The 19,842-nt window shown below is 37.9% G+C and overlaps 1 protein-coding gene across 1 annotated transcript in view; it reads left to right on the plus strand.

Moving 5' to 3' along the window:
• The first annotated feature begins 4,585 nt into the window (after positions 1-4,585).
• Positions 4,586-19,842, plus strand: part of smg6 (SMG6 nonsense mediated mRNA decay factor) — a 64,278-nt gene continuing 49,021 nt past the window's right edge. The window contains exons 1-7 of the mRNA XM_053515867.1: positions 4,586-4,723; positions 6,821-9,038; positions 9,167-9,359; positions 9,558-9,668; positions 10,020-10,126; positions 10,246-10,324; positions 13,301-13,411. Of these exons, the coding sequence (XP_053371842.1) occupies positions 4,633-4,723; positions 6,821-9,038; positions 9,167-9,359; positions 9,558-9,668; positions 10,020-10,126; positions 10,246-10,324; positions 13,301-13,411 (2,910 nt within the window). The 5' untranslated portion in view covers positions 4,586-4,632. The remainder of the gene's footprint in view (positions 4,724-6,820; positions 9,039-9,166; positions 9,360-9,557; positions 9,669-10,019; positions 10,127-10,245; positions 10,325-13,300; positions 13,412-19,842) is intronic.

A 19,842-nucleotide genomic window follows, 5' to 3' on the forward strand; every position in this document is an offset into this window, starting at 1 on the left:
GAGATCACAGTACAACTGTGCAAATAGGTAAAATTGCCAAACACAATAAACAAAGCATTTTGGGCATAAAAGGGCCATCTCCAATTGTGGACTTACCCAATTTTGACCTGATCAATGGCATGGTCCCTGATTACATGCATTGTGTATTGTTGGATGTTTGCAGGCAAATGGGCACCTTATGGTTCGATTCCAAAAGCTGCAGTCAACCATGGTATATTGGTTTGAACACTGCAAGAGTGGATGGAAATCTTTTAGCAATCAAGCCTCCAAGCATTTTTCCCGAATCCCAAGGTCTTTTGTTGACCGAAGGTTTTGGAAAGCTCACGAATGGCAGAACTGGCTTTTATATTACAGTTTGCCTCGTGCATTGCCACGCATAGCTAAGGCTGCTTATCTGATGATGTCTCATCTGAAATGAAATCATTCTACACTGACATGACCTCCAGTAAACATCATGTAAGGAACCATGCTAGATATGACAGGGTGACTGCACTTGGAGTGCCAAAGATTAGGCCATTGTCTGAAAATTATATGAATGCATTGCTAGATGTCCCCAGGACCTCTACTGGCAGGTACTATAACAGAATAGTTGTCAATGGAGAAGTCATTCACAGTTAAACATATACCAAGACAAAGAAGCGGAACAACTCTGTTGTAATACTAAAAAATGGCAGTATTTTCAAGGTGTCATACTTTTTTTTGTGTCAGTGATGACTAACATTACCTATACGCAGTTGGCAAATTTGCAAATTGTACAGTGCAGAAGCTGGTTCAAAGATGTACTGTCAAAATATCATTGAAATCAGTTGTTTGTAAACAAATCAGAACATATTACTGTAAATAAAGCTGAGACAAATATGTTTTCAGAACAGTGACCTAATGTAAAAAAATGGGGGGTTAAAAAGTGGCTTCAGAAGGTTATTTTTTCATGCATTCATGATTCATGCATTCATGACCTCCAGACTGGACTATTTTAATGCATTACTAGGTGGTTGTCCTGCATCCTCAATAAACAAGCTTCAGTTAGTCCAAAATGCAGCTGCCAGGGTTCTCACTAGATCCAGAAAATATGATCAAATAACCCCAATATTATCATCCCTGCACTGGCTACCTGTTCAATTTGGAATTAATTACAAAATAGTATTACTTACATACAAGGCCTTAAATGGTTTAGCTCCCACATACCTAACCAGTCTTTTGGTACTTCAATCCACCACGCTCCTTAAGATCACAAAACTCTGGACTTCTGGTAGTTCCCAGAATTAAAAAATCTACTAAAGGGGGTAGGGCATTTTCATATTTAGCTCCAAAGCTTTGGAATAGCCTTCCAGACAGTTTTCGGGGAGCAGACATGGTTTCCTAATTCAAAAGTAGACTCAAGATGCATCTCTTTAATCTGGCATACACATAACTCATCCCATAACTCATACTCCAGTACACCTATCCTAAATGGCAACTACGCTAATTCTCTAATATCTGTTTTGTATTTTTCTACCCATCAGGAGATTGTGCCAGCTTTAGTAGACAAAGGCCAACCCTGAGGTTTCTGAGGCATCCAGAGAAGGACCAGCTCCAGCTGGTTTCTGCTTTATATGTTTTTTTTTTTTTATGGTTGGAGCTACACATGCTGCTCCTGTGCTTCCAGTGACCCAGACCCCATCTGCCCTCTGCACCTACTGACTCCCTGTGCTGAACTGGACTTCATGTTAATTTAAATAACTTCTGTTATATTGAACTTTCACCTGCACAACACACATGATGTTATTTCTATCTGTTATCACCCAAGTGAGAATGGGTTCCCTGATTGAGCCTGGTTTCTCTCAAGGTTTCTCCCTATTGCCATCTCAGGGAGTTTTTCCTTGCCACCGTCGCCGTCACCCTTGGCTTGCTCATCAGTGACATTTCATTCATTATTCATTCATCTCATTATTATCTAGACACATTTTTCTCAGACATACATACTTCCAAAAATTTTCTTTTCTAAAAATTTTCATTTTTGTGAAGCTGCTTTGAGACAAGGACCATTGTTAAAAGCGCTATATAAATAAAATTGAATTGAATTGAATTGAATTTTTGTATATGTGACATGAACTATGTTGGTGATGATATGCATGAGAATCATTCTGAGATTTTGAAAAGTTGTATATACTAAACTTATTACAGTGATAAAGTTGTGATATAGAAATTGTCAGATGAAAATGAAATCTGGTGATGTTGGATTTAAAGAAAAAACTGATTTGTGAAATATGTAACTTTATTGTTATAGAAAACACTCTTCTAAATAATTTTGTAATCAAAATATGTGCTTGTGTGTGTAGTATAAATGTTGTGTTTTCATATGAAAATCAGTATACAGTATGATTGACTGTAGGCATAGGGCTCCACTTGGACAAGATAAGAGCAAGGGCATGAGTTAAGTACAGCATTATACTGACTGGTAATCTACTCTGTTTTATACACATATCAAGAGATCTGGTGTACAATCATATTAAATTAGCATTCTTTCACTGTTTGCACTATGTTTGCATCATAAAAATCAATAAGGCTTTAGTCTCTTTAGTCATGTGTAGGACATACAGTATATAACATATATGATTGAAAATACATAAATATTATGCATTTTGCATATGTGGTTTTTGCAACATATATGTCCCTTACAATATTCTGTTGAAACATATAAGAATCACAGGTGTTTTTAAATAAATATCTTCTTATGGGCAGGTACAGTTATCAAGTGGTATGAGTGAACCACAATAGGACAGTTAGGTTGAGCCATAAATTATCGCAAATAAAATTTTGGAACAAGGGGAAAGTGATGCAGCAGATCTGTAAAATATATTTTGTTTTTGCGTTCACTTTTAACTTGGTAAGTTTTCATGTTAAGTTATTTGAAAACATTTTATAAGGGAACTTTAAAATAACTTTGTGTTTTTATACATACTGGGCATCTCTCTACTGTCAAATTTAGAAGCAAATAAAAACAAATGATGAAGATACATGTGAACTTTAGACACTTCCTTTACTTTTGTGAAAGGTGCAGTCTGTATATGGATCATGCTCAGGAACATATTCCCTGCATTGTTTTGTTAAAATATAGGTCAAATACTCATCGAACTATGACATCTCAACTTATTTGAATACTAAGAATTTATGGTCGAAATTGATTTTGGGTAGTTTGTCATCTCACTATTTTGTTATGGGTAAAACATTTTATCTAACTTAAGATAAGTTAATGGTAAAAAATTAGGTTTCATAATCTTGTTTAAAGTTTAAAGTTAAGAGGTAAGGGGATAAATAGATAAAGTTCACATGATTGTTTTTATATTATGGGCATATTGTTTTACACATTGTGGCTAACTGGATCCAGATTACTGTGATAAGAGACTTTCACGATTTTACCATTCGATCTGAGCACTGCATACACTGGACACGTGTTCCACTTAATAGCGTGTTGTTTGTTTATATTTTGCCATGTCAGATTATTTTGGTTCCTGTCTGGACTTCTCCCATGTCTGTCCTAACTGTTCACAGATGATTCCTATTCTCATTTCCTAGATCGGATACATGTACAGTAATCTATGTGGTCATGCAACTTGAATAAGAATAGGCAATTCAGCAGTCAGTTACATAATCACAATAAATCACATATACCCATTTCACTTTTTCCAAATGATCAAACTGTTTTATTACAAAACTTTTTCTAAATAGTAATATTCGAACTTGGAGTTAACAGTACAGTACATTCAGTGTAGAATGCAGGACAAAAGAATTTACAAAAATGTTAAATGTTAAACACTCAATACACCCTTCAAAATCAATTTCTTTAATATGATTTAAAAAATTACATGTCAGAATGTTAGAACTTTAGGATTTTTAGTAAGGCTGTTGTTATAGGTTTAGGTAAATATACTTATGCTTACTTAACTGTCAACTTAAGTATCAATCGTACAGGTGCTGTGCCTAATTCACATTTTCTTTATGAAAGCAATTTATATTTTTAGAGACATTGGTTTTCACTCCAATTATTTTATATTATCTTTATACAACAGTTATAAAAAAACAGTAATGTCACAGTAATTGTAACAGTTATGTCACATTAAGGGTAATTATAACATTATAACCAAATAACAATTTAAAATTAGAACTAAAAAATAAACACCATCCTTTTACTTGTGAAGTGTTACAACTAGAGCAACATAAATTCAGTGTCAGCTCACAACATTCGCTGCCACTGTGAAAACCAACACAGATTAATATTTGGAGGACAGTGTTAGCTAGCTAGATGTGTGAAAACAATATTTTGCAAAGTGAGCTGATATAACTAGTAGCTGTAATATTGAAAATGTCATATCAAATTAAAATTAAATGTCCTAGCAAACATTTTTAATTGCTTGACTATTTAAGTCGTTCTGAATGAGCAGAATATTAACGTGTTTTAATTGATTATATAATCTTTAATAATCGATTTTGATCATGAAAAAGATTCAGTCTCAAAAGGAGTACTCTTATACATTTTTATTGTTCGTTCGTTTTCATGGTGAGATGTGCTTCCTTTTCTTATTCGTCAATGATAAGCGCCGATGGTTTGACCCTAACAGGACGCCGTAATGTTTGGATTCGTTCGTAAAGAAAATGGCGGACGAACTAGACAGAGTACGAATTTCCGAAGCTGAGCTACGGGCTGAGGCGTCGAATATTGTTACATCTATTGACAACCCGAAAGGTTAGTTAGTCCCGTTAGGTGTACTGGTGGAATACAGTTAAAGTGAGTTAGTTGCAAACCTAGTTGAACAACACATTGGGCCAGTTTAAAGTCACCAAAGCTTATGTTAGCCAGCAAGCTACTTGTTTGCTAGTTGAATAACTTGTTGGTTATGAGGATTCTGGTAGCGCGGTGTTTTAATAGTGTAGTGGGCGTTTTGGGTAAAGTTTATTATTATTTTTTTTAATTACAATGACATAAAATGCCTGTGTGCACAAAAGTGTCCTTAACCGTATACAAAGTAACATCGCTAGCTAGCTCTCAGTAACTGAGAATGATGTACGGCAGACATCATGAACGTGTGTTTGCGTGAATTAGAAAATACAGTAATGCATTTTGTAGTCTCTAGTGAAAAAAGTAGCCCGAAAATGAATCTAGAAGGGTCAGCTCATGCAACGGCTTTAACTTTTTGCCAGTGTTGCCAGGTGGAGTCCCACGATTTTTGAAACTCTTGTTGTTGTTATAACGTTAAACAACCCTTCATTAATGAGAAAAGTGTTCGTTAGGAAATTTGTATTAAAACGACTCGAGTGTGTTAAAATTCACATACATCACTTCTGCAGTACTATATCAGTGTAGAAAATATTCAGTTTAGCTTTTCTAATTGATATTCTATTGGTGCAGGTGTTTCTTTACATTAAACAAGTATCTTATTTTAAAGTAGTAAATCCAGCACATAACTGTTCATAACATCACTTTTACCCCAAATTTTGATTTAACTTATGGTGCAGGTTAAACTTCATTCAAATATGTAAGTACTGCAAAAGTTTTATTAATTTCTGTCCAGCCAGTTTTGCCTGATGACACACACTAAAATACCAAGTGCTGATTTAACACTTTTAGACCAACTAGACTAATAAAAACACTGCTTGGTGTTAATTCGACACTCCAATTGGTAATTAAGCACCGGGGAATTTGCTGTGCACTTAACTGCTCATAAATTTATTTCTACTCAACAGTTTGATTTAAATTACTGCACAGGTTTAACTTAGTGTAGGCAAATACCTAACCTTTGCCAAAGTTTCATTAAATCCTTTATTCCATGATACTGTGACAAAATCTGTCTGGATAGACATACAGACAGAACGTTTTCTGAGACTTGTTTTGATCATTCTTTCTTTTACTCATATACTTATTAAAATTTAGGCCCACACAGACTGACTGTGTAACTATTTGTCCCATGTCATTCGAGTCCTCAGTGTTCCAACACCGGGCTGACATTACAAAGAAATACACACACACTAACCAACACACACAACAAACACTAATTAATATTCTTTTATTGAACTAATGAATAAAGTGTAGAAAAAACCTGTATCATTTGACCATCTACACTGTTGATGCTTAAGAATTTTATTATTATTATTATTATTATTCTTACATTGCAACATTTAAGTATATAGCAACCATTTATAAAAGGAATTTGTTTATGGTCGCTCTATCTGGGATCTCCCAAATGAAGATTCCCTTTTGAGTCTAGTTCCTTTTAAACTTCATGTTATCCGAGTTTGCCTTGTCATAGTCACCTTTAACTTGCCCATTCGGGATAAATTGATAGATCTGTACATTTATTCATTTTTGTATTTTTTACTTATTGCTGGATAAATTTTACTACTGTGTAGTCAAAGGGTGAATAAACTCTGAAGGTTGTAGACAGTCCTGTAAATCTTGTATTATTTTTTTTGTTTCCACTTATTCTGCTTTAGATTATCAGTTCTATAACCTTCAGGATTTTGGGATTAAAACATAGAAGCAACTATTGAGTAGACAATTGTTTAAAATGTGCCATCAGATGTGTTTACTTGCTAAATTTTACCATACTATGTTCCATGCCGACCTACATGCTGGAACAGGTAGCAATTAATGACTGTAGAACACAGAAGTCACGGAGTGGTGCATATAGTTAAACAATCCAGTGGTGTTACCATCCTTTGTCATCCCTCCTGGAATGTTGCTCATTCAATCACATTGCTCAGTTGAAACAAACTTTTGTACAATTGAAGTTTAGGTAGGCTGTTATACCAACAACTTTATCACTGTCACTCTCTTCTTTTTCAGAAGTGCGAAAGACAAGTAAAAAACATCAGAGAGAAGGAAAAAGGCCAGACCTCCAGAGGTACGATCCTGGTGCTGCACAGACACGTAGATGCAAGGATGGATGTCAAGAAGACATTGCAGGGACTGAGCCTGCATATATTTCTGAAGAGTATGTGTCAGATCCTGCCATTAAAATGCCTGCCAGCTCTCCACCAGGTGCAGGCCTGAAATTCACCACAAGTGATTGCCATTCTGAACTAAGCAAATTAAATTTTAATGGTAATGACGATGATGCATCTTTCAATCAACGTTTTAGAAGGAACCCTCTCAAAACCAGTGAACTATTAAGCACTGTAACATCAGGTTCTCTGAAACCACAGAAATTGCGCAAACCTGATCGTGCGATATATCAGCCTGGTGGGCGACGGGGGCAAGGTTTTAGAGATTATGGCACAATGAAGGAGCAGGTATCACCAGAAGTGGTAAAGGAAAAAGATGATACAAGTAATGGGTTGACGAGCTTAGCTGATAATCATAATTATATAAATCTGGGAGAGGAAAAAGGAAATGGAAAGCAAATTAAGGAAGGTGGGAAAAAACAGATCCTGGAAAAACAAAAGAGAGTGGAGTTGTCTTTGGAAAACTATAATCAACCCACTGTTAGCACTATAACTGATAAAGTGGAGCAACTTGGCATTAACAGCTCTACAACCCCAAATATAGTAAAGAAAAGTGAAAATGATGGTAAAATAAGAAGAAGGTTAAGTGGTGATGCCTCTAAGAACAGAAGAGGAGGAGGAGGAGGAATAGGTGATGTGAAGGAGAAGAAGAAAGAGCAGGAAAATAGAAGGTCTAGAGGGGGCAGAGAGAGGGAGGATGGGGAGGGAGGTGAGAGAGGTTTTCTGACAGACCAGCAGGAAAAAACCTGTGAGCCAGAGGTCAATAAAAGATTAGCGTGGGATGTGAAAGGAAAAGATGTTAGTCAAGACCAGAACTTCAAAAAAGAAAAACACAAAGGCATTCGGCCAGTGCAAAGTCATAGTGAGAGGCTCAGAACTGCCCAAGGAACACAACCTAGTAAAGTCAACTGTTGTTCAAAGCGCTATTCCAAATCAGACATCAGACGGTCTCGAAACCGGACTTACAGTACAAGTTCAGCCAGCAGTGGCACCAGCATGGATGGGCTGGTAGAGTCTGTAATGCACAGTACTAATACAGAATCTGGGATGGGAGAAAGAAGGCCCATGCCTAATGAAAGTATGATTAAGGAGATGGGCCGTGCCACAGCAGATGAGCAGAGACAAAGGAGGAGGAAAGCCAAAGAAATGTCATCCACAGATTCATTTGAGGAGAATGAGGGAATAGAGAGAGGTGAAGAAGCAGGCCTTAGAGCAAAAGCAGATAAGAATAACATCAGAAAATCAAAAGGTTCTACCAGAGGAACCTTGATTGTTGGTCAAGGAGGAGTCTTGAAAGTTTCATTTGATACAGTCTCAGGAACCATGGAAGACCAAACCAAGTGCAAAAATCAAAGTCGTAGAGGGAGAGGTATTCTGGTACTCCCAACAAACACTGAATTTACCCCATCCTCAGAACCTGGACCTCGTCTTATATGTGGGACGAGAAGCAGCGTAAGCCTGGCCAGGGGAAGAGGAAGTCGTGGTGGAGGTACTAGGAGGTTGTGGGACCCCAATAACCCTGATAAGAAACCAGCTCTGTCACTCAGCCAGCAATCCCAGCAGTCATCTCTAAGACAGCCCTTGTACTTACAGCATCAAGGAGGATATGGACCACTGCACTTTTTGGACACTGATGATGAAGCTTCTTGGGACCCTCCTGTGCACCAGGGGGATGACTTTCAAAGCCATCCCCATGCTGCCTCCATGGTTTACTACAAATATCAGAATTCTGACAATCCTTACTGCTACAGCTTACCAACTAGCTCTTCAAATACACCTCCATGCTACACATATTCCTATCAGCTCCCATATCAATTGCCTGGCTCTAATGGGGTATTTCCAAATTCAGGCATGGCATTCTTTTATGGTGCATATGGACACAGTGGTCAAGGTTACCCATCTACAGGCAACACTTTTAGCCCAGAGGAGTCAGAGGTACAGACAAGAGGGGAACTCAGCAAACTTCTGCGGATGGCTGACAGCCAGGAACTCCAGCTAAGCAATCTGCTCTCCAGGGAGCAACTTAGTCGAGAAGGACTAGAGAGGATGGCCCAGCTGAGGTAAATACTTATCACACTGATCACACACAAAAAAGTAGAAAATAGAAAAGAAGAGAAGAAAAATAGATCACAGGAGTGTGTTCATTAGTGTATTAGCCAATTTTTTCTTGTTTTTTCCTCTCTTTCAGAGCTGAGCTCCTGACACTGTATGAGAGTGTAATTCTAAATGACATCGAGTTCGCTGACACACAGAATGTGGACCAGTTACTGTGGAAGAATGTGTTTTATCAGGTAATTGAGCGATTTAGACAACTCCTAAAGAACCAGGATTCAGATACAGCTCCTCAGATCAGGACTACGCTTGTAACCATGCTCGAAGAGGTATGGGGCTTAATTTAAAAAATATGTATATATATTTCATGCTGTTATTATCTTGAGCTTTTTTAGTTTTGGAAAGCTCCAATTTTCTCAGACTTTAGATTTGTTCCAAGTGTTACCTTGATAATTAATTTGTATTGGATAAATGTATTGCAGTTCATGCATTTTTGATGCATTAATTTTCCATTCTGTGTGTCCTAGGGGGCAGTGTTTTTTGATTCACTGCTGTTAAAGTTACAAACTGTATTCCATTTTAAACTGGAAGACTACATGGATGGAATGGCGATACGTGCAAAACCTCTTCGGAAGACTGTAAATATCATCTGTCTTAAAGTTTCCTTCCTTTCCTTTAAAAAATAGTTAAAATTCTAGCAAACTTCTGCTTTTACTGGCAATATTATTGACTGAAAATGATATATTGGGAAAATATATAACAACAAATGAGAATCATAAAGTGCATAGAGTTACTTTTAAAGCCTCTTTGGATATAACAGGAATTCATTTACTTTTTTGCAAATTGTTGCAATTTGTAATTGAGCATTCTTATTTATTAATCACATAGATTCAGAACCAGAATATGCTTTATAAATTCTATATTATAATGCTTACCTCCTGTATAGTCTCTTAGATCACAAATTGTGGACTTTTTGCCACTCATTTTAGGTGAAATATGCTTTGATTAGTGCCCAGCGGTGTATGATATGTCAAGGAGATGTCGCAAGATACAGAGAACAAGCAAGTGATTCTGCTAATTATGGCAAAGCCCGCAGGTCAGTTGTTTTGCATAATCATCTTTGCTTAAACAATTCTCAATAGGATTAATATTTAAACCTTCCCTCTATAATGGCATTTATTCCATTTTGGGTGTTTTTTTTTTATTCTTTACCAGCTGGTACCTGAAAGCACAGCAGATTGCACCAAAAAATGGACGACCATACAACCAGCTTGCTGTGTTGGCAGTATACACAGTGAGGACACATTAATTTCTTTAAACATTTTAAACAGGCTAAGGCTTGAAACTTGCAAATAGCATGCTAATGTACACAATTTTTAATACCAGTATTAAAAATTAAAAATAAAGGGTTCTCTAATCGATTAGGCGGCAATTAGCCGACAATTACTTGATTTTTACACATCTACAAATCACTTGATTTATTTTTTTTGGTCTTGACTGGCGTTTACATAAACCGACACTGGTTCAGTGACGCAAAAAGCATGTTGACAGCCACATCAACATAGTATCCCCAGTCTGGGAATATTACCAGGTATCGTTAAAAGATGTCAAATTTTAAATATTCTATTTTTTTAATAAAGCAAGACCACATGGAGGAACAACTGCTTAAATCTTTAACACAGCAAACCTTAGTGGCCACTTAAGAACAATGCTCTGTGAATAATTTCAGCATGAAATGTTAGTAGCTAACTTTTGTAGAACTTGTCAACCTTCATTCAACAGCTTTAAGCAGAAGCCATCCGAAAGGTTGAGTCTTACTTAAAAAGCAGCCTGTGTTTACCCTACCACTCCACGATTGTGGGCTGACTGAGAGATTATTCAGCATGGCTGCACACAGTCTGGGTGATGAGGCATATACAGATGAACCTTGGATTACGAGCATATTTCGTTTCAGAAGCAGCTTTGTATTCCAAATCAAATTAGAAACCATAAGAAATAATGGAAACTCAAATTATTCTTTTCATAGCTTAGAAAAATAAATACATAATACTAATGAACACAAAAATATTAAGTAAAAATAAAACAAATTAACCTGCATTTACCTTAAAAAAAAAATCCAGACAGATAAGGGATTTCCGTTTGTGCACGCAGGCGCTGTGTATTTCTGTGTGAGAATCTAGAGTAAGCTCCCCTCTCCCCTTCTCGTCTTACCCTTCCTCCACTCTTTTCACACACGCGCACACAATGTAAACACTGTTTTATCGGAAAAATGAACAAAAAAAGTCTCTGACACTCGATTGAGCGACACACTAACGGAATCACTGCTGTAAAGTAAAAAAACAAACAAACAAATAAACCTGCACTTTACCTTTGAAAAGAATCGTGACAGAGCAGTGTTTCTATGTAGAGCAGAGAGAAAAAGTGCGTGTCTGTGAAGGCGAAAGTAGGAGAGGTCTGTGTGTGGGGGGTTTCGTGTCGGGGGGCACAGTGACCAATGACGCGCGCACACAGACACAAAGAGCAGGCTGAGCCTTGAGCAGAGAGAGAAAATGTATTTTTAAGCTCTCTACTGAGCCTTGCTTTTGCTTTTCAGGCCAGCTGTACACACACAAATACAGACACAAAATAAAATATGTTTTACACGCACACACGCGATCAGTGTTATAGTAAACCGTGCACGCGTGCAGGAATATTGATTATACCAGTAAGAGACGCGCACTAAGACCAAACAGGGGAGACAATTATTAACCACAATTCTGCAGCACAAGAGAGAAAAACCGTTGGCTCAGTTGTGATCACGTGACGCTCGGCATCAAAACAAGAAGCGCATGCATGATACGACACTTGGTACTTGTAAATCTAGACTTGTTCATTTCCCAAATCAAAATTTATTAAAAAATCTTTGCTCGTCTTGCGGAACACTCGCAAATCGTGTTACTCGCAATCCAAGGTTTTACTGTACTGTCCCTTAAAAATGCAGTATTTCCCAAAAAATAAATAACCATGATTGGCTTGCCAAATACAAAGACACTGATGTCTGCATTTATTCAAAAATATGCAATGCAATATGTGTAGTATTTATACACTTTGTCTGCCGAGCCAAATTGAGCCATAATTGTGCTCATGCTCTGTCTTGGTGCACGTGCCTCACTTGTATAGTGAACATCCGTGCGCGTGTATACTGTTTACTAAAACATTGTGACCATGTGTATGTGCGCATAAAGCATTTAAAACATTTTTGTCTAAGTGTAGTGACTGTTTTTTATTAACATTACTGCAACAATGGGCCCTGTGAAGAAAAAGTCTGTAGCAATGTGAACAACAAATCTGTTTAACAACTCCTTCTTCTTCTTCTTCTTTGTAACAACAAAATGTCTAATTTTCATAAAATCCTCAAAAGACAGCAAAGTGTCAGTTGGATAGATTTCTTGTTAAAGTCGCACAAAAAGAAAAAGATTTCAGTGAGGCAACAGATAGCAGTGATTCCCATAGTGATAGTGAAAGGTGTCCTACACAATACCCCCCTCTCTCCTACGTCTCCCTCATACCAGCCACAATTCTTTTCAAAGGTAAAGTGCAGATTAATTTGTTTTATTTTTACTTTGTTTTGTATTAATCAATTATAAATGAATTATTTTATGGATCGTGGAAAGAAGTATTTTAGTATTTTTTATGTGTAAATTCATTTTGGCATACAAGTGTTTTCGGTTATAGGCACTATTATATTTGCATTCCAAGGGTTAACTGTAGTAGGAGTGGCATTTTAGATAAGTATTTCGACATTGGTGAAAACCGCCATTGATGGAAAATTTTTGCTTTTTAGTTGAGCGTTAGCTATTCTATTGGTTTCAGTTCATCTATATGAAATACTAAGATAATTTTCTCTGGTCTTAATTATATTGCACACTGCTGTTTAGAAATGTTATCCTTATTGCTTTAAGTAGCAAATAAATAAACAGTACTGTGCAATAAATAGAACAATGTAAATATAAGCTTCTACTAACCCCAACACACTTGTCATCAGCGATTAGTAATTAGTATGGTTATTAGCCGATTCTGATTTCTGTTTGTTAATCTGTGGTTGGCCCCAAAAACCCTGAACGGCACACTCATAAGAAGCAAAATCTTTTTATGTAATTGATTTGGTTTGATCAAGTTTGCATAATTTTCTGTACTAACACAGAATTTTAACAAAGGCACTTCACTTTTTTTCCATTCGTTTTTTTTTTATAAAAAAAAATCTCTCTCTTACTGCTTTTTCCCTTGGTAGAAGCGGAAGCTGGATGCTGTATATTATTACATGCGGAGCCTGGCTGCCAGCAACCCAATCCTTACAGCCAAGGAGAGCCTGATGAGTCTTTTTGAAGAAGCCAAACGCAAGGTTAAGTTTATTTGGGAAATTAAGTAAATGTGATTTTTTTATATAAAAAAGGCTATAAAAACAGAGTTCTTCAAGCTTTCTGCTTAATATGTGGGCCAAATTAGTCTGTTTTATTAGATAGCTAGCTCTGTGTGATTTTTTTTTTTTTTTTTTTTTTGACAATGTGCATTTCTGCAATGAGTGTCATGATGAATTGCAATAACAGAATGCTTTAAATAATGGGCCCATTCAAATTGTTTTCAGTGCCACAGAAAAAAGAAAACGGTTAAACATGCTAGCTATTAGACCAGAGACCTTTGTTAGATTTGAGTTTGATAGCTCAATTTTTGCTTACGCTTGCCTAGATTTTGAGACTAAGCAGTATAAATGTGACGGAGCTTATGAACCTGCAGGCTGTGCACACACACACACACACACACACACACACACACACACACAAACTAAGTTAAGATGTTTTGATTTAATTAAGTTAGAAAATGTTCAAAAAAGTGTAAAGTAAATAAGCTTGCGTCTGGAGCACAGCTGAAAGCTTCTTAAAAGAAGCTTGTTTAGTTAAATACACCCATATCATTGAAAATGTCTGAAAAGTTGTCGAGAGAGGTCATTGATGTGTAGCATGCTATGTACACAGCTTTTTTTCGTTTTTTTTTTTTTACATTTTTTAAATTTGTTTTGGATGAATTTTTTCCAGCATATAGTGATTGTGAAACAGTGTTTTTCTTAAATGCTGGAGAAACAGAAGGCTTTGTGCATTTTTGTAAATGAATGTTCTTTTAGAGAATTCAGATGAGCACTAATTTTAACAATACAATACTTACAATTAGGGATGCACCGATACCAGTATCTGGTATCGGCCTTGATACCACATTTTCTAAAGTACTCGTTAAAAGTCCCTGGATACCGGGGACCGATAGATTTACATTTAGGCATTTGGCAGATTTATCCAGAGCGACTTACATTTTTATCTCATTATACGATACCATGGTCTAAGAAATGTCTATCTTTGAGCGGCATGTAAGGGGTTAATCACAGGCGCAGAGTGTCCGCCCCTAGGCCTCGGCTGCAGCTCAGAGGGGAGAAGGCTACTATTATAAGCCTAGTGTAGCATATCCTAATGAAGATTCCCCAAGGCTGCCAGATATTATAAAATTTCTCAGTAGACCCTTTGATGGTATGTCAAATTTTTTCTAGTTTAAGTTGACCCATACTCTCCCTTATCCAGTGGGTGTGTGTCGGTGGAGTCCTTCCATTTAAAGAGTATCAGCCTCCTAGCTAGGAGAGAGCCGAAGGCCAGCACAGTGTTCATCCTTTTGTTAATAATTATGTTTTCTGGGGCCACACCAAACAATGCAATAAATGAAAATGGTTCTATTCTCTCTCCAAACGTCTTGGAGAAGGTCTCAAAGACGTTAACCCAATATGTGTAAAGCTTCGGGCATGTCCAAAACATGTGCAGCAGGGTGGCAGGATCCTGTCTGCATCGATCACATATGGGGTCTATATCAGGCTTAATTTTAGAGAGTCGGGTCTTGGACCAATGCAAGCGATGAACAATTTTGAACTGCATCACAGCATGCCTAAGACAGATGGATGACGAAAAAATTCCTTTTATTATATTGTGCCAAATTTCTTCTGAAATATGTTCCTCCAAATCTGTTTCCCATTTATTTTTAAGCAAATCAAGTGACTCTAGATTATGCCTATTTAGTAATTCATATATCCTACTTAGTTTGTTTTCCGATTGATTCATATTTAAAAATTGAGTCTAATAGACAAGTAGGAGGGCATGATGAAAAGCAATTAGAGTTCAACGCTACAAAGTTCCGAAGCTGCAGATATCTATAAAAATGTGAATTAGGGATGTCATATTTCTGTGCCAACTGCTCAAAGCTAACAAAATTCCCTTCAATATAAAGATCAGATAATGAAACCACACCCTTTTTAGCCCAAACATCAAAAGCTTCATCCATCATTGATGGGGTAAACATGAAGTTCTTTGCAACTGGAGCAGCCTGTAATAGATCTTTAAGTGCAAAGGACCATCTGATTTGGTTCCAGATTTTAACTGAGTGTATAAGTATTGGGTTAGAGGTTAAGCTAGATAGGGGCTGTGTAAATGGTAGTTTATAAAGCTATTAACGAAGTAGGTCTAACTGCCGCCGCCTCTAATGCGGGCCATGCATGGGATGAGTCATCCTCAGTTGCCCAGTAGAGCATTGGTCTTATGTTGGCTGCCCAATAGTAGTACATGAAATTCGGGAGTGCCATCCCTCCCATTAAACGCGGTCTTTGTAATATACTTCGTTTGATTCTTGGCGTTTTTTTATTCCAAATGAATGATGATATTTAATTATTTAGTTTAGAAAAGAAAGATTTAGTTAGAAAAAATAGAAGGCACTGAAAAATATATAAAGATTTTGGCAGTATAGCCATCTTCACTGTATTAATTCGTCCACCCAGTGAAAGAGGCAGATTGTCCCAACGTTCAAAATCATGTTTCAAATTAGATAAAAGGGGCTGAAAATTGGCTATATATAGGTGTTTATATCTGCGTGATTTTTTTTTGGGGGGGGTTAGTCCAAGTACTGGAGAAACAGATGCGTCTTGAGTCGTCGTCGTTTAAAGATAGTCAAAGGCTCAGCTGTACGGACATCTAGAGGAAGTTCATTCCACCACCTAGGTGCCAGAACAGAAAAGAGCCTGGATAAATGCCGCCCTCAATCCCTGAGAGATGGTGGGATGAGGCGAGCAGTGCTGGATGATCGGAGGGAACGTGGTGCAGTGCGTGGTGTAATTAGCGCAGAAAGGTAAGTGGGTGCTGGGCCATTTTTAGCTTTGTAGGCAAGCATCAGTGTTTTGAATTTGATGCGGGCAGCTACAGGAAGCCAGTGCAGGAAGCGGAGGAGTGGGGTGGTGTGGGAGAACTTGGGAAGGTTAAAAACGAGACGTGCTGCTGCATTCTGGATCAGTCGCAGAGGACAAATCGTGGACAGAGGCAGGCCTGCCAGGAGTGAGTTGCAGTAGTCCAGTCTTGAAATAACAATGGACTAAACAAGCACCTGAGTAGCCTGTGAAGAAAGAAATGGGCAAATTCTTCTGATATTGTAAAGAAGAAATCGACAAGAGCGAGTAAGGTTAGCGATGTGTGAGGAAAATGACAGATGATTGTCCCCGGTTACCCCAAGATTGCGGGCGGTGGCTGAAGGAGTGATATAGTTGTTGTCCAGGGATATCACAAGGTCTTGACCTGGGGATAAGTCACAAGGGATAAACAACAGTTCGGTTTTACTGAAATTGAGCTTTAGCTGATGAGCAGTCATCCAGAATGAGATGTCTGCCAGACATGCTGAGATCCGGGTGGAAACCTGAGTGTCAGAGGGAGGAAGGGAGAGAACAAGTTGGGTGTCATCTGCATAACAATGGTATGAAAATCCATGCGATGATATGACCTTACCAAGAGACCGGGTATAGAGGGAGAACAGAAGAGGACCAAGTACTGAGCCCTGCGGGACACCATTACAGGGTCTACGTGGGGCAGATGTAGATCCCCTCCATGTTACCTCATATGACCTATCTTCTAGGTAAGGAGCAAATCATTGCCACGCTGTTCCACAAATCCCAAGGCTTGTAAGAATAGATAATAGAATCTTGTGTTTCACTGTGTCAAATGCAGCAGATAGGTCCAGGAGGATGAGGACAGATGACAGTTTAGCAGATCTATCAGCATGGAGCTTCTCAGTGACTGACAGAAGGGCAGTCTTTGTAGAATGTGCCACTTACTTTAAGTTGCGAGGTGGGGCCATCCAAAACAGGACTTGTTTGTCCAGCACATTCCACAGATTATTTATTGAATTGAGCTCTGAGGAATTCTGATGCCAAGATAACACTTTGACATCTTTGTCATGTTCCTCGAATTATTCTTGAGTTTTTGCAGTGTGATAGGGTGCATTATCCTACTGAAAGAGGCCATTGGCATCAGGGAATATGGATGCCATAAAGGGGTGTACATGTGTGTCAAAGTAACATCCACATGAATATCAGGACCCAAGATTTTCCAGCACTTTACTGCCACTCCTGGCTTGTCCTATTCATATAGTACATCCTGTGCAAGTGACAGACATGTGCCCCAGCCATCCACATGATGAAAAAGAAATAAGATTCACCAGACTGACTAGTCATCAAATCAGCAAACTGTTATGTGCTGTGTGTTCCGACCATTTTATTATTATTATTATTATTATTATTTTCTTTTCATCAGAGTCACCATTCGCTTTTTCAGTAGAGTTGCTACAGTAGCTGTTTTGTGGGATTGGATTTAACAGTTTAGCTTTTGCTCCCCACACCCATTTACTGAGTCGTGGTTGCCCATGACCCAGTCGCAGGTTCTTCTGTAGACCACTTTTATTCGGTACTAAACCCTGAATACTGGAAACAGCCCACAAGTCATTTGGATCATTACACTTTTCTATTTTTCTTGCTTGCAACACATTGATGGCAAAACCTAATTGATCAATTGCTGCAATGTTGTGTTATTTACTGATCACTGCTGCAATGTTGTGTTATTCACTGAATCTACTAACAATACCTTTTTGAGTTTAACATTATGGCTGATCGGTGTATATGCATATGTCTTTTGATGCAGTTCAGATTTATTTGCCAAGTACTTTAAACACGGAATTTTGTTCCAGCTGTTGAAATTTGCAATTGTCAAGCACTGTATAAATTAAATGAAGACAACCGTTTACAGAATATATAAACAGATCAGTAATGTAACAGTAACATATAGTAAATGACAGTAGTGTACATCACATATTGTAAGAAGTTTAGTATGATTGTTCTTACAATACACAGTACATTGTATAAATAAACAATGTATGTCACATTGAAAAGAAGATTTGTGACCGTAAAGTATTTGGAAGTGTGAAGTAGAGTGTAACAATTATGTAAGAGCATGTTAATGTTTTTACAGCAGATAACAGGTGATTCTGGCCAGCTGTTTGAGGGTGATTGCGTGAGGAAATAAACTGTTCCTGTGCCGGGCAGATTGAATGTACAGGAATATGTAATACCTGTCAGAAGGGCGGGATTAAAAAAGATTTTGTCCAGGGTGTAAGAAAGCAGTAGTGACTTTTTTTCTTCCTGAGTGCAGGAAAGGAAGCGCCAATAATTTTTTTTTCCTGCAGTGTTTACTGTTCCTATCCTGTTTAGAGCCTGCTGTTAACCAGCTAGTGATAGATATGTAAAAGTAAATGTGGGAATTTGAAGATTGTGGTATAGAACTGTATCAACAGTTTCTGTGGCAAATCATACTTCCTTAGGTGGCGCAAAAACTATATGGCTTTATGTTGGTCTCAGGTGTGAAATACAGTGTACCTCAGCATATGAACGTCCCGCCTCGGCAATTTTCGCCCTAAGAACTAAAATTTTGCGAGAAATTTTCCTTGGCATATAAAGCATTTTCAGCATGTGAAAGCTGGTCGCGCATACGTCCAAAAATATTGAGACATGGGGAAAAACTTCAGGGGCAAAACAAGCGAAGCTTGTGGGTTTTTTTATATTATGTGCAAGCTTTGGTGAAGACATAGCACGATGGGTCCCAAGAATGTTATGAAGAACATGGGGGTCCAATGCTGTCTTGTGGTGTCTTACCTGGGCCAACATGTCATTCAAACAAAGCAAGTTCCCCAGTGTTGAATCAACACTTAAACCCTGAAATTATGAATTTGTCTATATGACCATAGATGTAAGAGTGACATACCTGTAGTCATTAGGTACTGTGATGGAGCGACCGGGATGATGGTGGTGTATTTGAAATAGGAGGGGACTTCATGCAGCTCCGGGGATCTGTTAAATATATGGGTAAAAATTAAAGCAGGTTGCTTAGTGTATGAGTTTTGAGACTGGAGGGGCCAGGAAAAGACACAGTCTAGGTCAGACATTTCCTGGTCCCGTCTCTGGAATAGCTGTCTCGGATTATCTTCAAAAAATAGTGCTGCGTGAGTGTGGGGATTGTCAGAGGTGTGTTGGGGCAATTCTCAGTGTTCTAGGGTCTGTTATAATAATAATAATACATTTTATTTATAATGCACTTTATATTTGAAGTAAATCTTACTGGTGCTACAAATTAATTCGACCCAAAAGCACTGATAAAAATATAAGTTTTAAGACCAGATTTAAAAGCATCAACAGTCTGTGGCATCCTCAGATACTCAAGGAGAGCATTCCACAGTCTAGGCGCAGCTAAGCAAAAAGCCAGATCTCCCATAGTATCAAGCTTGGTCTTAGGAGGTCTTAAAAGATGTACTGATGCAGAGCGGTGGTTGCGTGTGGACGTATGTGAGGTAATAAGTTCTTTGAGGAAGGGAGAGGCCTCCCCATAAATACACTGCTGGGTAAGAAGGGCAACCTTGTAATCAATTCTGAATTATATA

This window comes from Clarias gariepinus, chromosome 17, assembly GCF_024256425.1.
Source record: "Clarias gariepinus isolate MV-2021 ecotype Netherlands chromosome 17, CGAR_prim_01v2, whole genome shotgun sequence".
Taxonomy (NCBI): domain Eukaryota; kingdom Metazoa; phylum Chordata; class Actinopteri; order Siluriformes; family Clariidae; genus Clarias; species Clarias gariepinus.